At 52.8% G+C, this 19,473-nt stretch overlaps 1 protein-coding gene and 1 non-coding gene across 17 annotated transcripts in view; one reads left to right on the forward strand and one right to left on the reverse strand.

Moving 5' to 3' along the window:
• SFI1 (SFI1 centrin binding protein) overlaps positions 1-19,473 on the forward strand; it is a 97,796-nt gene that overhangs the window by 77,921 nt on the left and 402 nt on the right. For 15 of the 16 annotated variants that reach the window (XM_027575769.1, XM_027575768.1, XM_027575771.1 and 12 more), the window contains 15 exons: positions 7,113-7,194; positions 7,523-7,701; positions 8,686-8,761; positions 9,208-9,303; positions 9,669-9,745; positions 10,797-10,899; positions 12,085-12,181; positions 14,509-14,669; positions 15,073-15,147; positions 15,780-15,854; positions 16,007-16,183; positions 16,257-16,519; positions 17,277-17,381; positions 17,478-17,709; positions 18,902-19,236. In XM_027575769.1, coding sequence (XP_027431570.1) covers positions 7,113-7,194; positions 7,523-7,701; positions 8,686-8,761; positions 9,208-9,303; positions 9,669-9,745; positions 10,797-10,899; positions 12,085-12,181; positions 14,509-14,669; positions 15,073-15,147; positions 15,780-15,854; positions 16,007-16,183; positions 16,257-16,519; positions 17,277-17,381; positions 17,478-17,709; positions 18,902-19,236 — 2,133 coding nt within the window. The remainder of the gene's footprint in view (positions 1-7,112; positions 7,195-7,522; positions 7,702-8,685; positions 8,762-9,207; positions 9,304-9,668; positions 9,746-10,796; positions 10,900-12,084; positions 12,182-14,508; positions 14,670-15,072; positions 15,148-15,779; positions 15,855-16,006; positions 16,184-16,256; positions 16,520-17,276; positions 17,382-17,477; positions 17,710-18,901; positions 19,237-19,473) is intronic. The other variant, XM_027575774.1, reaches the window with a different exon arrangement.
• TRNAK-UUU lies at positions 1,680-1,752 on the reverse strand. Its single transcript has one exon. It is a non-coding gene; the product is annotated as a tRNA-Lys (tRNA).

Raw genomic sequence — 19,473 nt, forward strand, 5'->3', positions numbered from 1 at the left:
TGTTTTGTAGCTTTGCATAGAAGTCTTGTGTATATATTTTTAAATTTATTCCTAAATACCTTATTTTTTGGATGCTATTGTGAATAGAATTATTTTTTAAATTCATTTTCCAACTGTTTGTCCTAGTATATAGAAATACAACTGAAACTTTGTGTTCTGTAACCTTTCTAAATTTACTTAATGGTTTGAGTCTCTCTTTTTTTTAATTATGTAGAGTTTTCTGCATAAATAATCCTGTCATATGCAAGTAAGGACAGCTTACTTTATCCTTTCCAGTCTGTATGCTTTTATTTTTGTCTTTACTGCATTAGCTAGCATCTCCAATAAAGTATTGAATAGAGGATGGGGCACCTGGGTGGCTCAGTCGTTTAAGCGTCTGCCTTCGGCTCAGGTCATGATCCCAGGGTCCTGGGATTGAGCCCCGCATTGGGCTCCCTGCTCTGCGGGAAGCCTGCTTCTCCCTCTCCCACTCCCCCTGCTTGTGTTCCCTCTCTCGCTGTGTCTCTCTCTGTCAAATAAATAAATAAAATCTTTAAAAAAAAAATTGAATAGAGGTAATGAGAAGATACATACTTGTCTTTTTTCCAATCTTAGGGGGAAAACAAAGGCAGTCAGTATTTCACCATTGAGTATTTTTATAGATACCCTTTATTAGATTGAGAATGTTCCCCTCTATTCATAGTTTATTGAGAGTTTCTATTATGAAGGGTCGTTAAATTTTGCCAGATGCTTTCTCTGCATTTATTAAGATGATCGTATGGTTTTCCTGATTTCACATGTTAAATCAACCCCGTATTCCTGAGATAAACCCCACTTGGCCATGATATATTATCTTTTTCATGTGTTGCTGATTTTAATCTGTTAATGTTTTATTAAAAATTTTTACATGTACTTTCATGAGGTATATTGGTTGTAGTTTTCTTGTAATGTGTGTTTTTGGTATTTCTTTAAATTTTTTATGGAATTTGCTAGTGAAATTATCTGGACCTAGAGTTTCCTTTATGGAAAGGTTTTTGATTACAGATTTCATTTTGGAAATAGATATAGAGGGGCGCCTGGGTGGCTTAGTCGCTAAGCGTCTGCCTTCGGCTCAGGTCATGATCCCAGGGTGCTGGGATCAAGCCCCGCATCAGGCTCCCTGCTCAGTGGGGAACCTGCTTCTCCCTCTCCCACTCCGCCTGCTTGTGTTCCCTCTCTCCTGTCTCTCTCTCTCTCTGTCAAATAAATAAATAAAATCTTAAAAAAAAAAAAAAACTAGATACAGAGCTACCAAGAGTTTCTTTTCATGTCAGTTTTGGTAAGCTCTGTTTTTCAAGGAATTTTTCATTCTATCCACAGTGTCAAATATATTGGCATAAAGCTGTTCATAAAAGTGCCTTATTATTCTTTTAATGTCTATAAAATCTCTGATGATATCTTGTACATTCCTGATTTTGGTTATTTGTATTTTTTCTCTTTTTTTCTTGATCAGTCTTGCAAGGAATTACCATAGGTTTTTGGTTTTTTAACTTTTGCTGATTTTCTTATTGTATATTTTTCTTACATTAATTCTAGCTCTTTATTTTGTACCTCTTTCTACTTTGGATTTAATATGCCTTCCTTTTGTTTTTTTAAACTTGGGAGTACAAATCACCCATTTTTTTTTAAGCTTATGTATTTATTTATTTTAGCAATCTCTACACCCAACGTGGGGCTTGAACTCACAACCCTGAGATCAAAAGTCTCATGCTCCTCCAACTGAGCCAGCCAGGCGTGCCCACTCATTCTTTTGTTGTTGGCGATAAATTACCAATTTTAAATCTTGTGAAAATTTTAAGCTATAAGGTTTCTCTCTGCTTTAGCTTTATCCCACAAATTCTAACATGCTGTATTTTTATTACCATTCAACTAAAAATATATTCTAATTTGCCTTGTGACTTCTTCCTTGACCTGTGGTTTATTTAGAAATATGTTATTTGATGTTCAAATAGGAATTTTCTTGATACATTTTTGTTTTTAATTACCAATTTAATTCCATTGTGGCTAGAAAACACCTTATATAACTTCAGTTTTTGAAATGTGTTGACTTGTTTTACAGCCGAATATATGTGGTCTATTTTGGTGAACCTTCCATGTGTACTTTATTTTTTCCCATGTGCACTTTAAAAGAATATTTATACTATAGTTGTTGGATATAGTGTTCTATAAATGTCTATTAGGACAAGTTGATTGGTAGTCATCTTCAAATTTTCTATATCTTTTCAAGTTTTTGTTATTGTTTTTTTCATGGTTATTTCGTATTTTATTGGACTGATTATATATAGGACTATTATATATATATATAGGACTAAGAATGTAGAATAGGAAAGGGGGAGAAGCCATCCACAAATCTGAGTCAACTAGAAAGGTCCATAAATCTTTGTGTTGGGATCGAAGGAAAAACCTGTTCAGAGCTGAAGGGAGGTCCTTGGTTTCTAACATAAATCTCCTAAAGGCTCTTTTACTACAAGGCTCAGTTCATGGAAAAACTCCAAATTGCACAAAACTCCATTAGGCAGGAGAAATGGGCAGGCTAGAAGGACATGAGCGGTGGGGGGCAGCCAGTCTGCAGGTGGGATGGCTGGGCTGGAGGCCGTGGCTCAGGCCCAGGACCTGTAGGTAGGAGCAGGCAGGAAGAGAACTGTAGAGGCAGAGGTTAGCGTGTTCACTCAGAGCCCTGGCTTTCCAGTCAGTCTCTAGGATGCGGATGCTTTCCTCAGACAAGGTGTTTGTTTTTTAAAGATTTTATTTATTTGAGAGAGAGATAGTGAGAGAGAGCACAAGTAGGGGTTGGGGGGGAGAGAGGGAGAAGCAGGCTCCCCGCAGAGCAGGGAGCCCAGTATGGGGCTCAATCCCAGGACCCCAGGATCATGACCTGAGCTGAAGGCAGACACTCAACTGACTGAGCCACCCAGGCGCCACCCCCCATAGGTTTTTTGTTTGTCTGCTTGTTCTATCAATTACTAGAGAGAAGTATTAAAATTCTCTAGCTATGATTATGGATTTATCTATTTTTCCTGGTAATACTATCAGTTTTACTTCATGTGTTTGGAATCTGTTATTTGGTCCATGTACAGTTAGGATTGTTATGTTTTCCTCATGAATTGTCCCTTTTTATCATTTTGAAATGAACCTCCTTATATTTGGTAATATTTCGTTTCTCAAAGTCTACTTGGACTTTTTTAAAAATATCCTCACCAGCTTTTTTTGTATTTACAGTTATGTGGTTTACCTTTCCCACTCTATTTATCTTCATATTTAATAAAGCTTGCCTCCTGTAAACAGCATATAGCTATGTCTTAATTTTTTATCTAGTCTGACAATTTCTATTTTTTTTTTTTTTTTTTTACCAATTTATTTATTTGAGAGACAGAGAGTGAGCAAGTGAGCGTGAAGGGGTTCGGAAGGGTAGAGAGAGAGGGAGAGAGAGTCTCCCAGGCAGTCTCCCACACCAAGTGTGGAGCCCAGCTCGGGGCCTGATCCCACGACACCCGAGATCACAACCCAAGCCAAATCCGAGTCAGATGCTCAACTGACTGCGCCACCCAGTCATTCCTGATAATCTCTGCTTTTGAATTAGAGTGTATGGTTCATTTATATTTAATGTAGTTGTTGGTGTGGTTGGGCCGAAGCCTACATCTGATTTTTGTTTCTGTTTCTCCTTTTCTGCCCTGTTCACTTAGAATTTTTTAGTATTACATTTTATTTCCTCCATTGACTTTTTAACTCTATACCTTTTGTATTTTGTATTTTTTTATTTTTATTTTATCTTATTTTATTTTTAAACATTTTATTTATTTGACAGAGAGGGAAAGAGAGCGAGAAAGTGCACACAAGCAGGGGGAGTGGCAGAGGGAGAGGGAGAAGCAGGCTCCCCACTGAGGAAGGAGCCTGACACGGGGCTCAATCCCAGAACCCCAGGGTCATGACCTGAGCCCAAGGCAGCCACTTAACTGAGCCACTCAGGCACCCCACCATTATCTCTTTAAATAATTTATCTGCCCTGGGGCACCTGGGTGCCTCAATCGGTTAAGTGTCCTACTCTTGATTTAGGCTCAGGTCATGATCTCAGAGTCATGATATCAGACTCCGTGCTGGACATGGAGTGTGCTTAAGATTCTCTCTCTCCCTTACTCTGTGCTCCCCCCATGCACACGCATGCACGCGCTCGCTCTCTCTAAAAAAAACAACTTACCTGCCCTGCATCCTCTCTTCCCTCCTTCTTAGACTCTAATTACACTATGTTAAACCAGTGATATTGTCCCACGGGTCACTGAGGCTTTGTTTAGTTTTTTTCTATTTTTCTTTCCGTTTTTCAGATTGGATACTTTCTATTGATCTTTCAATAGAAAGTCTTCAGTGATCTATATCCTGCAGTTTCTTATTTGTAACTCATCCAGTGATTTTTCTCCTTCAGTTATGGTACTTTTCAGTTCTGGAATTTTTTTCCCCCCCCAATTGTGGAAAAACATACATAACATAAAACTTACCATTTTAGTCATTTTTAAGCGTATTGTGTGTTCAGTGGCATAAAGTACATTTGCAATATTCAGCCATCATCACTATGCATTTCCAGAACTTTTTCATCATCCCAAACAAATTCTGTATCCATTAAATACTAACTTTCCATTTCCATCTATTTCCAGCCCTGGGAACCTCTGAGCTACTTTCTGTCTCTGAATTTGCCTATTCTCGGTATCTCATATATGTGGAATTGTGTAATATTAGACCTTTTGTGTCTGGCTTATTTTACTTAGCGTAATGTTTTCAGAGTTTATCCATGTCATAGCATGTATCAGAATTTCATTCCTTTTTATGGCTGAATAATATTCCATTGTATGGATATACCACAGTTTGTTCGTCTGTATGTTGATGGACACTTGTTTCTACGTTTTAGCTCCTGTGAGTAATGCTGCTGTGAACATCAGTATACATACATCTGTTTGAGTCTCAGCTTTTAATTTTTTTGGTTGTATACCTAGAAGTGGAATTACTAAATCAAATGCTAATTCTGTGTTTGCTTTTTGAGGAGCCACCAAATCATTTGGTTCTTTTTTATAGTTTCTATTTCTCTGCCAGGATTCCGTGTCTGGTAACTAATTTTGTTAATCCTTCACTTAAGTACACAAACTTTAATAACTGTTTTTAAGTGTTTGCTGATTCCAACATTTGGGTCATTGTTTTTGTTGACAGCTGTTTTTCCTTTAAAGGGTTTTGCATTTTATTCTGTAAGGCAGTGGTTACTGTTTATTCTGGTGATTCCTGTTGATCCTATTGAGTATGGTTCTGTTCTTTCTTTGGGTTGTGTGTGTGTGTGTGTGTGTGTGTTTTAAGATTTAATTTTTTTTTTAAGATTATTTATTGAGAGAGAATGAGAGAGAGAGCACAAACGGGGTGAGAGGCAGAGGGAGAAGCAGACTCCCCACTGATCAGGGAGTCCGATGCAGGGCTCAGTCCCAGGACTCCGAGATCATGACCCAAACCAAAGGTAGACGCTTAACCAACTGAACCACCCAGGCACCCCTAAGATTTTATTTTATTTTTTTTTAAAGTTTTTTTTTTTTTAAGATTTTATTTATTTATTTATTTATTTTAGATTTTATTTATTTATTTGAGAGGGAGAGAATGAGAGATAGAGAGCACGAGAGGGAAGAGGGTCAGAGGGAGAAGCAGACTCCCCGCTGAGCAGGGAGCCCGATGCGGGACTCGATCCCGGGACTCCAGGATCATGACCTGAGCTGAAGGCAGTCGCGTAACCAACTGAGCCACCCAGGCGCCCTAAGATTTTATTTTTTAAATAATCTCTACACCCAGTGCGGTGCTTGAACTTACAACACTGAGATCAAGAGTTGCACCTTGAGATGGGGTGCATGCTCTACCGGGCACTCCACGTGTAGGTCTTTTTTGATTTTTGTCTTCAGAGTTAGGGCATGGTGCTTATTCCTGAGGCTCAGCCTTTCTGAATTCTGGGGTTCTCAGCAAAGTCTCTCCATTCGGACTGGGCCAGAACTCCATCTCCCAGCCCTTTTCAGCCTCTGGTAATCTCCATCCAGCAGTCAGCCCTGAAGAGGCCACTCTGCTAGGCCTCACAGAGCCTGCCTATGCTGCCAACCGGGCAAACTCACACGGAATTTTGGGTACTGCCCTTGCAGAATATGCAAGGTGTATGTGAGTGTGCCTTTGAGGCAGGGCGAGGTCTCTACCTGCCCGGGTGCAGGAAGGGCACAGGTATCCATGCAGTCCTTCCCCTGCAATCTTGAACTCAGGGGAAGGACTCAGTCTTGAACCCCTGAGTCTCTGCCTCAACTCAGTGAGACTGTCCTGCTCTGCTTGGACTCTGTTCCCCTGCCCCAGGTGTTTAGAACATGCCCTCAGGGGGCTCACCTTGTTTCTCAACTCTGAGGGTCACAGTCTGTGTTGCCTTTTGTCCAGGGCCTGAAAACAGTTGCCACATATATTTTGTCCCATGGTTTTGCCAACGCACAGCCCCTAGTGGCTATTGACCAGTTTTCCCGGCACTGCCTTTGCAGGCCTTCCCATCATGCTGAGCAGGGAGGCCTAGGCAGAGGAGACAGAACAGTGGTTCTCAAACCTGTCTCCCTGTCTACCTCACATGGAACATTTGTTTTAAATACTGTTTCCTGGGGCCTACTTCAGACCTGTGCAGTCAGCCTTGGAGACGTGGCCTCTGTTTTTAACCGCTCTCCCCAAGGATTTGGGTAGCAGCAGCCTGGCCGGTCAGCACGGACTAGAAAGGCTTTCACTACTGATCATTGAGCACTGCTGGTAATTCAGTGCGGAACTGAACTGATGAAGAGCCAGGGTCTCCAAGTCAGTCTCATTCTTACTGTGTGAATGCTTGGCTGACACTGAAAAGAACTTGAAGAGTATTGGGTTGTTTGTGGGGGTTTTTTGCCCACTGCTGTCTGCTTTCCTTCCCTTTCTCTTTCCTTTCTCTCCATCTCAATGTATCTACCTCTTCAGAGCCTAAAAGGAAAAACCCAATTATTTGGGACTTCTCATTCTTTTTTGTAGTGATTTTGTTTTATTTTAAGTGCCTTATTTCCCATTATTATTATTATTTATCTTTTTAGGGAGACGTTGGAAAAGCAAGTATTTGCTATTTGGTGGCAGAAGATGTTTCAGCATCGAGAAAACCGCTTGGCGGAGAGAATGGTAAGTGGCCGCCCTGCGGAGGTGCCTGGAGTGGGCAGGACCTGCTTCAAGCTTTGCACTCACTGCCGCCTCTGCTCGAGACGTCGCCCAGAGCCCAGACCCACACTGCGGGGCGTCCTGCCTGTGACCAGGACTCACAAGGCAGGGCAGGACCTGGGGCATCTGTTGCCTTTGTCAGTGGAGTTTACATATGGCTTCTGGGCCAGGGCGGCTCTGTAACGCCCATTTCTTTTGCCTTGGTCAGTATTTGTGGCCTATAGATTCTTCCTGGCTTCTGTACCCCCAGCTGCTTGACCCACTCTGTTCTCTCCCCGCCATCCTGCCCCAGGCCATCCTTCACTCAGAGCAGCAGCTCCTACAGAGGTCCTGGTCCACGTGGCACCAGCAGGCAGCAGCACGTCACCGGGAGCGACAGTGGACAGCAGCGGCCTGGGCCCACCGCCGCCACCGTCAGCTCAGGAGGGCTTTCTGCATCTGGAGGGACAGTGCCCGAGGCCTCAGAACAGAGTGAGGGGCTGCTTCTGCCCCAGAAGCTCTTCCCCTCTCGGGCCAGCTTTGACCATAGTGGTAGCACCCTCAGCTCTGAGTGCCCGTCGGAGGGTCGTGTTAGCCTAGACTCTGGTTCTAAGTTCCAGAAATTCTGCCTGATACAGTCTATACCAAAGCAGGGATGTAGTGAGAGGATCCTGGGGTACCTCATGGAGCTCCCAGCCTCAGGAACTCGACTAGGGACAGACATGCTGCATGGATCTGAGGTCCTACCCATTGGATGCGTCCTACTCACTGGGGCCCATTCAGAGTGACCATGGCCAGGGAATAGACTGATGAGCCCGTTTCAGGATAGCTGAGCCCCCAGGACCAGCAGCTGTGGCCCAGGGGCAGGTTGTGGCAGTTTTTACAACACCATGTGGTTGAAGAGAGGGCGGGGCAGGCCGCCCACATGGACACTGCCCACCCTGGCCTGCTTTCATGCCTTTCTGCATCCACTTTGTGCTGTGCAGATCTCCCCCTGACTCTCAAATTCTGGGCACCTTTAATCTCCTGAGTCGCCAGCACATGAATGTACTTCAGTGTACTTGAGCCCTGTCAGGTTGGCTGCAAGAATTTAATTAGGTGCTCGCTTTCCTGAGGGGAGAGCCCAAATCCTCTGGCACTCTTCAGAGGAGGTGTTTGTTTGTTTTTAAGATTTTGTTTATTTATTTGAAAGAGTGAGCACCCAAGCAGGGGCAGAGGGGAAGAGAGAAGCAGACTCCCCTGCTAAGCAGGGAGCCTGACCCAGGGCTCGATCCCAGGACCCTGGGATCATGACCTTGAGCCAAAGGCAGATGCTTAACTGACTGAGCCACCCAGGAGCCCCCAGAAAAGGTCTTGATTCCTCCCTCCCCACCAGTTTAAGAACACCTAGGCAGGGGCCAGGGACTGTGAGGGGTGCCCATCGAAAGGGCCCTGGCCGGGTCCAGGCTGCAGTGCTGACTTCAGCCCTCCCCACAGGAAGACCGGCCTGGTGCTGGCTGCAGAGTTCCACTCGGCTCGGATCCTGCACTGGGCCTGGGGCAGGTGGAAGGAGGTAAGGCTTTGGCAAAGACGCCACCTCATGTGGTTGGGGACAGGTGGGGCTGTGTGTCAGCGTGACTCCGAGTAGACACGTGGGTCTGGCTTCAGCCCCACGGTGGCCATCTGCCTCTGAGCCTGGGAGACAGCCTGGGCAGCACAGGGGCAAGCACTAACCTGGTGACGTGAGGTGACTGGCTCAAAATCCCATGTCCTTCTGGCTCTGGTCTGAACTCACTGAACCTAAAAGTCCTGGCCTAACCATTTGCAGGCACTCTACTCAGGGTAAAAATGCTTGAGCATTTACCCCAAGTCAAGCACTTGTTCCATCGGATCCCCACAAAACCCCTGAGAGATACCTATTGCTAGATGAGGACTAGGGGTGGGGGGTGAGGACCCCACGGGTGCAAGATGAGACGTGGCTGAGCCCCTCCCGGCCCCCGGCCCTCCCTCTGTCCGCAGGGCCTGGCCCTGCGCGCTGCCGAGCGGCAGAAGCTGACGCGCGCCCGCCTGCATCACCGGCGCACCTTGCTGCGCGGGGCGCTGCGCACCTGGGCGGTATGGGCGGCTGCTGGCCTCGGCGGGGCGGGGGGGGGGGGGGGGGCAGCAGTGGGGACTTTGTGTCCTTCCCTTGTTCTCCCTGCCCCTCCCAGAGCGCGTGTGCCGGACAGCGGGTTTCACCCCCTGTGGCCTTGCTCGGCACAGCAAAAACGAGTCTGGGGTTACCAGCCTCCGCATCGAAGCGGCCCCTTGTCCAGGAGCCCAGTGGCTTGACTGATGAGTGAGGACTTAGCGAGAGCGTCCCCTCGCTGTTGTCCCGGTGCTCTTCTGGCCGTGGGACTCGGCGCGCTCCCGGGTGAGCGCTGCGGGGCTGCGGAGGGACACAGGCTGGGCCGGCCACTGGTCCCCTCGGTCTCCTGCAGACGTACCAGAGCCGCGTGCGGAGCGTCCTCCAGGAGGTGGCGGCCAGGGAGAGGCAGCACGGGAGGCGGCTGCTTCGGTGAGTGCCCCCGCGTCTCCGGGCCCTGCCTGAGGAACGGCGCGCTCCATCCAGACCCAGGCAGGGCCGGGCGTCCTGACCGGGGCCAGAGGGCGGGCAGGCCTGGCTCCTTGTGCTGCTCGCAGCCTGGCTTGGGCTTTTGCACAGCAGGCGCTCCATTCATTGGGTCACCGCATGTCTCGAAGCTGCTGTGTGCGGCCTGGGGCCTTGCGGAGGCAGCTGTCACTGGGACATGTGCGCGAGCTCCCTCGTCCTGCTCCTCTCGACACTGTGCCCTCCCCTGCACGATTCCGTGTCTCCTGCTCCAGAGCTGCAGGGACTCCCTTTGCCTCAGCCCCCACTCAGGTGCCTCCCAGCTTGGCTGTCCAGGCCTTTCACGGATTCCAGAGGCATCTCCCACAGCCTTGGAGGTCACTCGCTCTGTCAGCTCCAGCTCCATCAGGAGCCCGTCGTCTAGCTCCTGCTAAACCAAGCTCTCACTCTCTCCTTCCCGGCAGGCCTCCCTCATTCCACTCTTTTCCTCCCTCCGGATTTGTTCAGCACATGGTATTCCAGGCTGCCTGGGAGTGGTGGGCCTTGTGGACTTAACACCCACACCCTCCTTCGGGGAAGTGCCCATGCAGCTCCTCAGACATGGGGAGTAAGAAAGAGTGACGGAACTAACTCAGCAGCAAGCACGGTGCTGGGGCTCCAGTGGCCTTCTGCCACCTCCCGTCTCTCTGTGCCTTACTGTGGCATGACTCGCCTGTACCGTCACTACCTGGTCCCTGCTGTATGTCATGTACGTGCGCGAGGACGTGGTGTTTGGCCTTGTTCACCGTGGTGCCCCTGGTGCTCCCCCAGTGCCTGGCACAGAGCGGGTGCTCACCAGCCGTGTGTTGTGTGTGTTGTCATAAACGTGGCTCTTGGTGAGACTGATGTTCTCAGGTACGAGGAGTCCATCCTCGATTGAGGCACTAGTGGGCTGAAGAAGCAGGAATGACTCACTGGAAACCTCCCCCTGTCTCTCCGCACTAGTGTCACCCCATCTCCCCGGCCTGTGTTCCCGCAGGTGTGTGTTCCGTCGCTGGAGAGAGAACACCCTGGCCCGTGTGGCTGAAGCCCAGCAAACCTCCCGAGCAAGCGCTCACTACCGGCGAACCTTGTGTTCCAAGGTGAGACATGCGGAGACCAGCTGGTCGCCCAGGAGGGCTTGGGACCTTGCTGCTGCGAGGGGGTGGCCCCAAAGCTAGACACTGAATGGGGAACCCAGGACGTGGGCTCACTCACCCTCCTCCATGCACACGTAACAGCCGTGTGAGCAGTAGGGTTTTATTTATTTTTTTGCTGGATTATGCACCAATATCCATCAAAACAAAAACATAGTGAGCAGACTGGTTCTTATCAGAACCAATATTTCCTACACATGTAGAATTTCCCACTGGGACAAACTAAGTCAGCGTGCCCCTCCGTCTCTTCAATCTGTCAGAGGATGCGCACTCCTGCTCGTGCACTCCAGGAACGTGAGATTGTTGGTCATCATCCGTGGGAAGTGGCCCCCAAAGGCCGCGTGGTGGGGCCTGTCCTATGCGCCGGAGGAGGGGGGGCGTGCCAGCACACGACTGTGGGAGGAAGGGGTGTTACACACCAGGGGGTACTCAGAAATGAAGGGACAGAAGTGGTCCTTGCACCGGCGGCTGTTTTAGAGGAAAGCATCATGCCAGGAGCTCTGAACAGCAGCGGTTCTCCTGCTGGAAGGCGGGGGGAGACTGGTCCTGACAACTCGGAAGCCTCCCGAGGGTGAGGAACCGTGACTTCAAATCAAGGCCTAGTCTGCTGTCGGAAAAGTCTGCTGTCTGGGGCCAGCCCTGGAAGGAGGGTCGGGACTCGGGACTCTGCTTGGCCTCAGGGCTCGGAAGGGAGGCCTTTTTTTTTTTTTTTTTTTTTTGCAGGGAATAGAGTTTGTGCCTCAGGAGCCGGGGAGCAGCAACCCCAGCTGCTTGACTTCTTTTTAAAGTGCTCTGTTGGTGTGATTTCTTGTGTGTCTCAGAAAGGCTGCAGGCGTGTAACATATAGTTCTGTTTAACACGTAATAACAGAACAAAAGTCCGTGTGATGCCTTGACTTCTTGATGGCGTGCTTGGAAGTTTAACTGCTTCTATAGAACAGTCCATCGCCTGCAATACTGGGCCTCCTGTGGGGACCGGGGGCTGGGTCTGTGGCCTGGGGTCTGTGGGCTGGCCGGCGTTTTCCAGAATGTGTGTGAGTGCCGTGTCCCCGCTTGGCCTTGTTCCGTGAGGAGCTGCCCGCAGAGCTGGGCTTCCTGGGAAGTCAGGATGTGCCCTTCATCTGCCCCTTAGGTCCTGGTGCAGTGGCGGGAGGCTGCATCCGTGCAGATATACTACCGACAACAGGAGGACTGTGCCATCAAGGAGGCCCGGAAGGTGCTCGATAAGGGTAAGCGGAGTTCCTGGCAGCCGGGGAGAGGGCTGTGAAGGACACAGAACTGTCTTGTGTTCCATCTGCTCTCCCTCAGTCTTTGTATTCTTCTCACGCGTGTGAGTTTCCTGTGGCTAAATAACAGTGCCACGAACTGGGAGGTTTCCACCGGCAGAAAATTGTTCTCTCGGCGTTCTGAGGCCACGTCCGAAACCAGGGTGTCGGCAGGGCCATGATTCCTGTGAGGGCTGGAGTGGAGAATCCTTCCTTGCCTGGAAGCCAGCCCCTGACAGTCCAGGCAGTCCTTGCTGTTGCTTGGCTTGCAGACCCATCCCTCCATCCTCGGCCTCTGAGGGCACAGGGCTGTCTTCCCTGCGTCTGCGTCTCTCTTAGAAGGCCGCCAGTCCTCCCCCAGGATGGTGTCAGCTGATTGCACTGACCGTCTTGCCGACTACAGTTCTGAGGTTCAGGATGAGGTTCTGGGTTTGGGAGGGGTAACCATTCAATCCAGTGCATCATAGCATTCTCTTCCCAGCCAGGTGCCAACCAGTTGATGTCCAAATGTAAGACCGAGGCTTAATATCTGATTCTTACGAAGGAGTCAAGGTTGAGGGGTGTCTGCCTCCTTGTGTAGCCGGGCCCTTGTGTGTTCAGGGAGCAGTGGCCTTGGACAGTCTGACTCCCTGCTATACAAACAGCCTGGGGAAGACTGTCCAGACAGGAGCAGAGAGGAGATGCAGGGAAACTGAGGCCTATGGCCCTGCAGTAGGGACATGAGAGGACAGCCAGTGGTTACAATAAATGAAAATACAACCGGAAATGAAAACAAACAGGAATGGTTTAAATCGGACCATAGGGAAAACAGATCAAGTTGTTTGCTCCAGGACAAAAAATGATCAACTTTGGTTTGGTTCTGACTATAGTGTTTTACGTGGCTAAACACACATCTCTGCTTTTCTCTAGACAGAACCGTGGGGTCAAACATCCCACACCTACTCCACCCCTAATGGGCTTCTTTGTGTCCTCAAGCTGCCCCCCCCCCCAGAAACCAGTGCTATGTTTCCAGGTCACTCCCAAGAGAGAAGCTGAGGGGTTCAGCCCATTCCGTGGCCTCTGGACAGAGCTTTGGCATCCAGCACTGCAGAGGCCTTGCCAGTGGGGGGTCAGGCGGCCACAGCGGGTGCTAGAGGTGACAGGCATGGGGTGCAGCCTGGAGCTGCTTCTCTCCGCAGGACCGAGGGGCAGGCAGCCTTCCGTAGAAGGCGGTGGCAGCACCTGGCGGGCCCTGGGATTGCTGTGTCTGGTACAGGTGGTACAAAGGATTTGCGAGACCATGTGGCAAGACAGTGTTCTCAGCACATAGCAGATGTGCACTCAGTACCTGTGGAACCATTTCTGGGCTTAGTTAAGGCCTCGAGTCTCAGGCACGCCTTGGCAGCCCAGGGGTGGGGCTGGGTGCTGGAGGAGGACAAGCTCAGGGTGACGTGTTCTAAGACACATTCAACAGAGAGCCTGGTACAGGCAGGGTCAGATGCTGGCTGTGCGGCCCCAGCAAGGCTTCTCTGAGCCTCAGTTTCTCCATCTGTAAAATGGGAATAATAGTACCTGCCTCTTGGGGTTGTGGTAAGGATCCAGTGAGAGGTACCCACTTGAAGCAGTATCCAGGAAGCATCAGCACTTGGTCCTAAGGCTTCACCTCCAGGCGTGCAAACCTGCCCTCCCTGCCGCCTCCAGTAGGCCCCGGAGAGGACACCCCACCTTGGCATCAGTGCCCGGGTACCAACCCTCTTGAAAAACAGCAGAAAGTGCTTGCTTTCCCTCAAGAGAGAATCTGGTGACACAGAAACAAAATGCATGCCGTAGCCTCTGCCTGCCTGCAGAGCCCAGGATATCAGACTCGGCCCAGCAGACACTGTTGTCTCCTCCTAGGCCTGGCTGGAGCTGCTTGGACTCCCTGAGCCTTGGTTTTCCTCTCTGGCCAAATAGGGCCATGGCCCCCCACTCCCTTGGACAGAGGGTCTCCTCTGTGTGTCCGGCAGCATCCTGCGGGCCGCTCCGCGGGGGGCGCTGCAGACATGTGGCCACCATGGACAGCCTGGTGCTTCTGGCCCACCCTTGGGGGCACAGCAGCCCAGGTTCTGGCCCCCGGGGTGCTTGCAGCCACTGAAGGTGGCCAGAGCTGATGTCACAGAGTGGCCACCGTCCCCATGTGGCTGTTTCACCGAGTGTGGGCTGACACCCCAGCTCTACCCCATGACCTTTTCAGCTCTCCAAACCTTGACCATTGCAAACTGGTTCGGAGAAACCCTCCCATAAGAGCAACCTCTGACTCGGATTTGCCTTAGGCTGTCTCAGGACGTGTTTTTGGCGCTGGCGGGACCGAGGCCGGAGGGCGGCCGAGCAGAGAGCCCAGCTCAGGAGGGCAGCTGCGCATCACGGCCGGCGGCGGCTGCTGCAGGCCATGGCGCGGTGGAAGGCGCACCATCTGGGCTGTGTCAGGAAGCGGGTGAGGCAGGCGGTGGCTCCCAGGCAGGAGACCATCACCTGGGGAAGAGGAGGGCTCTCTGGCAAAACCCATGACCACCAGGATGCTGGGTGATTGGGGTCCTGCGGGCACAAGGCTTCAGGGGCCTTTCTGGGAGGGCTGAGGGAAGCCAGCCTCTGGGTCGGGTCTCCTCCAGGCAAAAGGTGGCCCAGTAGAGAAAACTGGCTCATCCTGAAGCATGGGATGTCAGAGCTGGGGGGCCTCCAGAGTCACCTCGACGCTCCTACAGGAGGCCTTGGCTTCGTCCAAGACTGCTCTTGGGGATGGGAGGACAGTTCTCTTGGGCCCGGAGCCTCTCACCCGAGGCTGCGCTCAGGTGATTGGCACACAGGGCCCTGACTGCTTTTAGCTGCTCTCTCCCCAGCTCCTGCAGAGGCAGGGTGCCCAGCTCCTGGCCCAGACCCGCAGCCGGGCCTGCTTCTGCCAGTGGAAACAACAGGTGGGAGCCAGCGAGAAGCCCCTTCCCCCTCCTACTGCTTCCTGAACCCACATTTAACTTTTTTATTATTTTTATTTATTTAATCTCTACACCCAACATAGGGCCCAAACTCACAGCCCCAAGATCAAGAGCCTTACGCTCCACTGACTGAGGCACCCAGGCGCCCCCCCCCCACATTTAAAATGTTTAATTCCACCCTCGTCCCAGGGCTCCCCTAACCCCGGTCATTTCCCGGCACTGCCCGGTTCCTTCCACCTGTGACCTGTACAAGCCCAAGGCACTTCAGGGCCCTGTTTCTACAATGTCACATTAAAATATACTTTAGGGCAATTTCCAAAAATTAATATGAATCCATTTTAAGCCTTCGCCCAGGACGTGATAAAACACCAGGCAGGATTGCGTCATGCCCAGCACGCTGCCCCCGCTGGCTCCCGTCCCCAGGGCTCTGCCTTTGTTCTTCCCAGAGGCACACTCCTTGGTCCACCACCTCAGGACCGGGCAGCGCTGGGCCCTTCCCAGTGGAGGGAGGGCAGCACCTTGCTAGAAAAGGGTCTCAGAGTGACCAGGACCCCGTGGTCAGAGCAGCCTCCCTGAGGGCAAAATTTCCATGATCTTCTGTCTCCGGCCCATAGCTGGCGAACAGGAGGCGCGAGCAGCAGGGCACAGCCCGGGCCCTGTGGTTCTGGTCCTTCTCACTACAGGCAAAGGTAACGGTGGCCTCCGCCCCCTGCTGTGCGTGCCTCTCCCAGGGAAAGACCTCGCCTCAGTGGAGGGCAGGCTGGGTCGTGGGGACAGCCCCAGGGGGCGGGGGGAGGCTTAAGCAGGGAGAACTGGGCCTCATCTCCTCCTCCCCCTGGAGGTGTGGGCCGCGTGGCTGGGCTTTGTGCTGGAAAGGAGGAGAAAGAAGGCGCGTCAGGAGCAGGCCATACAGGCCTACCACCGGCAGCTTCTCCAGGAGGGCGCCACGCGCCTCTTGCGGTTCACAGCTGGCATGAAGGCCTTACGGCAGCAGCTGCATGCCCAGCAGCAGGTGCAGGTGAGGGGTCCCCCATCCCTTCTCGCGAGGAGTGGGTAGGATACGGCAGGACCTGACCAGAGGCCTGTTGCAGGCGGCTCACAGTCTCCACCGTGCGGTCCATCGCTGTGCCATGCTCTGGAAACAGAAGGTTCTGGGCCAGGGCAGGGAGCCTCGGCCCCTCACATGCACCATGCCCAGCAGGAAAGTGACATTTGACAGACCCCTTTCCACCTGTGTCGAGGCTGGGGCTGGGGATGCTGCCCTGGAGACCAAGAAGCCACAAGATCCTCATGGGCCCCGAGGAGCTTTGGGCAGCCTGTCCCTGGCTGCTGGGGACCCCTACCTCCTAGAGCTGTGAGTAGCCCATCCCTCGCCTCTTCTCCTTGCTTCTTGCCGGGAGTAAAAACTTGGACTACACAAGGAGGGAGGGTCACAGCTGAGCCGCGTGGACCCCTTTCTCCAGCAGGACCCTGTCCCTCCCATATCATCAAGCCCAACCGAAGGGACCTCAGCCTCTGTACCTGCAGCATGTGGGGGAGAGAACATGTAGTTTTAAAAAAAAAGTAATCAGCTGTAGGGCAGCCCCACCCTCATGCCCCTAGACCTTCCAGTCTCCCTGCTTCTCCCCTTCCAGCCAGGAAATGGGCTCCCTCTAGGAAGCCCCGCTGTTCGTGACCTGGCCCGTCCCCAAAGACCTGGCTGATGCAGCTGTCGGCTCCCAGAGTGACGAGCACTGCCTGAGCCTGGCGGAGGTCACCACTGGGGTGGGGGACTGGCCTGGGCCTCAGTCTGCTCGGCTTCCCTTGCCGCCGGACCCCAACAGGGCCTGACCCCGATGAGCCCGCTCCCCCTCTGATGTGGGAGGAGCACCTGTGTCACTGGGTGGCTGCAGAGGTCAGATGAAATGAGGCGGCCGAGGCATCCCCACAGCATCGGGCTCACTTCATTGGAATTACTGGAAGTACTTTGGGGCCCAGGCCCACTCCAGCTCACCTGCTGACCTTGGGCCAGGGCCTTTCCTTCTCTGGCCCCCCGTTTCCCTGTAAGATTGGAGGGGGCCGGACTGGATGCCCCAGGCAGCCAAGAGGAACAGGCCTGTGTTTCTTCCCAGCAATGCTGCCCGCTTGGCAAGAAAGCAACCTCGACGCCCACATTTCCTGCTGGAGCCGGTGCCGAGCCAGAGGCCCCTGGGGTGTGGCACCCTCGGGGGGAAAGGGTATGCTGTGTGGTCCTAGGGTGGGTGGCCTCCTTTCCTTCCTGCTCCTCAGGCGGATGCTGCGGCCTGACCAGCTCCTGCCGTCCCTCTGCTTAGGCCTGAGGCACCGAGGGCATGCGACCCGGGTGTGGCCCAGCCTGCAGGCCCTACCCTGAGGCGGCCTTTCCTGCCAGTGGCCTGGACAGCACTGGTCCCAAGCAGCGTCCTGCCCCAGCCCGGGGCCCTGCTGGGTCACCCTGGCCCAAAGCTGCCCCCCACGTTGAATACAGGCCCAGAGCTGCTGCCCCCTTCGTCCTTCATGCCTTGTGGGGTGCAAGCGCCTGCCAGGGTAAGTCCTCCTGGTCACCTGGGGTCTCATACTTCGGTCTGGCCTTCGGTGCTCTTCCTCACACACTCGCTTGCTTCCAAGAGCACTGCCGGCTCGGGAAGGTGCTGGGAGGCCACTCATGCCTTCACCAAGTGCAGGCGCCCCTGTCCTCGGGACCCAGTAGGTAAAGGCTGCTGAGGCCCCCACTGGTGAAGCTTATGTCCCAGAGGTGGAGACCGAAGAAGAGCCCCGGACATAGATGAAGACACTGCAGATCACGGAGGGTCCAACAGGCCCAGGGGAAGCGTCTGGATTTTAAGTAGAAAGTAGTGGGGGCCGGTTGGCAGCTGTGATCCCATGGGCCAGCAGGTGCCGGGAGCCAGGCTTAGGTGGTGGCTGGGCTGCGGGCAGAGCCCCTCGTGGGAGGCACACTAGGCAGGACCTCCTCCGATGGGTTTGAGAAGGGTGAGGAAGGAATCCAGGATGGCTCTTGGGTTTCTGGCATGAATAACTCCAGGAATAAGGAGTTCTTTACGGAAAGAGGGAAAACGGGGGGTGGGGGGAGAGGCCTGTCTGGGGTAAAGCCTGAGGAGTCTGTCTTGAACCTGTCCAATTTGGGATAAAGCAACAAGATTCTGAGTGTGGGCTTCGGGGAGGAGGTCAGGGCCGGAAAGCAAAACAGAGTCTGAGATGTAGTTGTTGAAGGTAAACCCCTGGGAACCGAAGAGAATCGTTCCTGGGAGGAGGGGGGCGGTGGCTCCCCAGGGCATGTGACAGCCAGATGGAGGAGTCTGGGCACAGGTGGCAAGGGGGTGCAAGAAGGCACGAGTGCTCAGTAATAGAGGAGATAGCGGCAGGGTTGGGCCCCCCCCAAGAGTTGATGCCCACAGCTGGTCGATGGTCACCAGAAGGGAATGGAGGGTTGTAGATGTGTGGTCTGCCCAGGACGGTTGCCCTGGACCACTTTTCCTCATTGAAGTGCAGGGGCCCAGCTCAGAGCGGGGGCAGTGCCGAGCCAGGCCCTGGGGCAGGAATGGGACTGGACTGCACAGGTGTGGGGTGTTCTTGGGCTGCTTACGGGATTTCCTCATGTCAGGTCTGAAGAAAGGGGCAGGGCCGGGCCGGGCCTGGGTGAGCTGGTCGGTGGGCAGCCTGGGTGCCTCTCCCCTAGCCTTCCTCCTTGCTTCTGTGCTCATCCATCCTCCCTTTACAGGCACCTGCACAGCCCACCACCCCTGGGCTCACAGCCCAGGCCTCGCCATCCCCAGCCAGTGTCCCTCACTCCCGCCTGCTGCTTCCTGGGGACTTCACAGGCACCGGCAGGCCTGGCTCCGCAAGCGCGGGTGCGCAGCTGAAGCCTGTCAGCACCGAGGGTGCTCGGGCCACTCCCGATGCCTGGGATCCCTCCATTCAGCCTTGGCCTAGCCGGGACCGTGGTCCAGATCCAAGAGCTTGTTCTGTCACCAAGGGCCCCATGGACCTGGAGGCAGAGCTGGAGGGCATCCAGCAGCAACTGCAGGACTATCAGACCATGAAGCAGAACCTCTCGTAAGACCCAGAAAAACCCCAGCTGTTTCTCCAGAGCGCACTGCCAGGGTCCTTGGCGGGGGCGGGGGAAGGGCAGAGGAGGGGGTGTCCTGAGGCCCACCCAAGGTGCTTGCGGAGCTGGGTGGTGGAGGCCGACGGGAACAGAACTGCCCTCCCCGCACCACCACCACCACCCCCCACCCACCCCACCCCCGCCGAAGTAGCAGATGCACTGCTTCCCCACCTGGAGGCGCGCGG

Source organism: Zalophus californianus, chromosome 14 (assembly GCF_009762305.2).
Source record: "Zalophus californianus isolate mZalCal1 chromosome 14, mZalCal1.pri.v2, whole genome shotgun sequence".
Classification (NCBI taxonomy): domain Eukaryota; kingdom Metazoa; phylum Chordata; class Mammalia; order Carnivora; family Otariidae; genus Zalophus; species Zalophus californianus.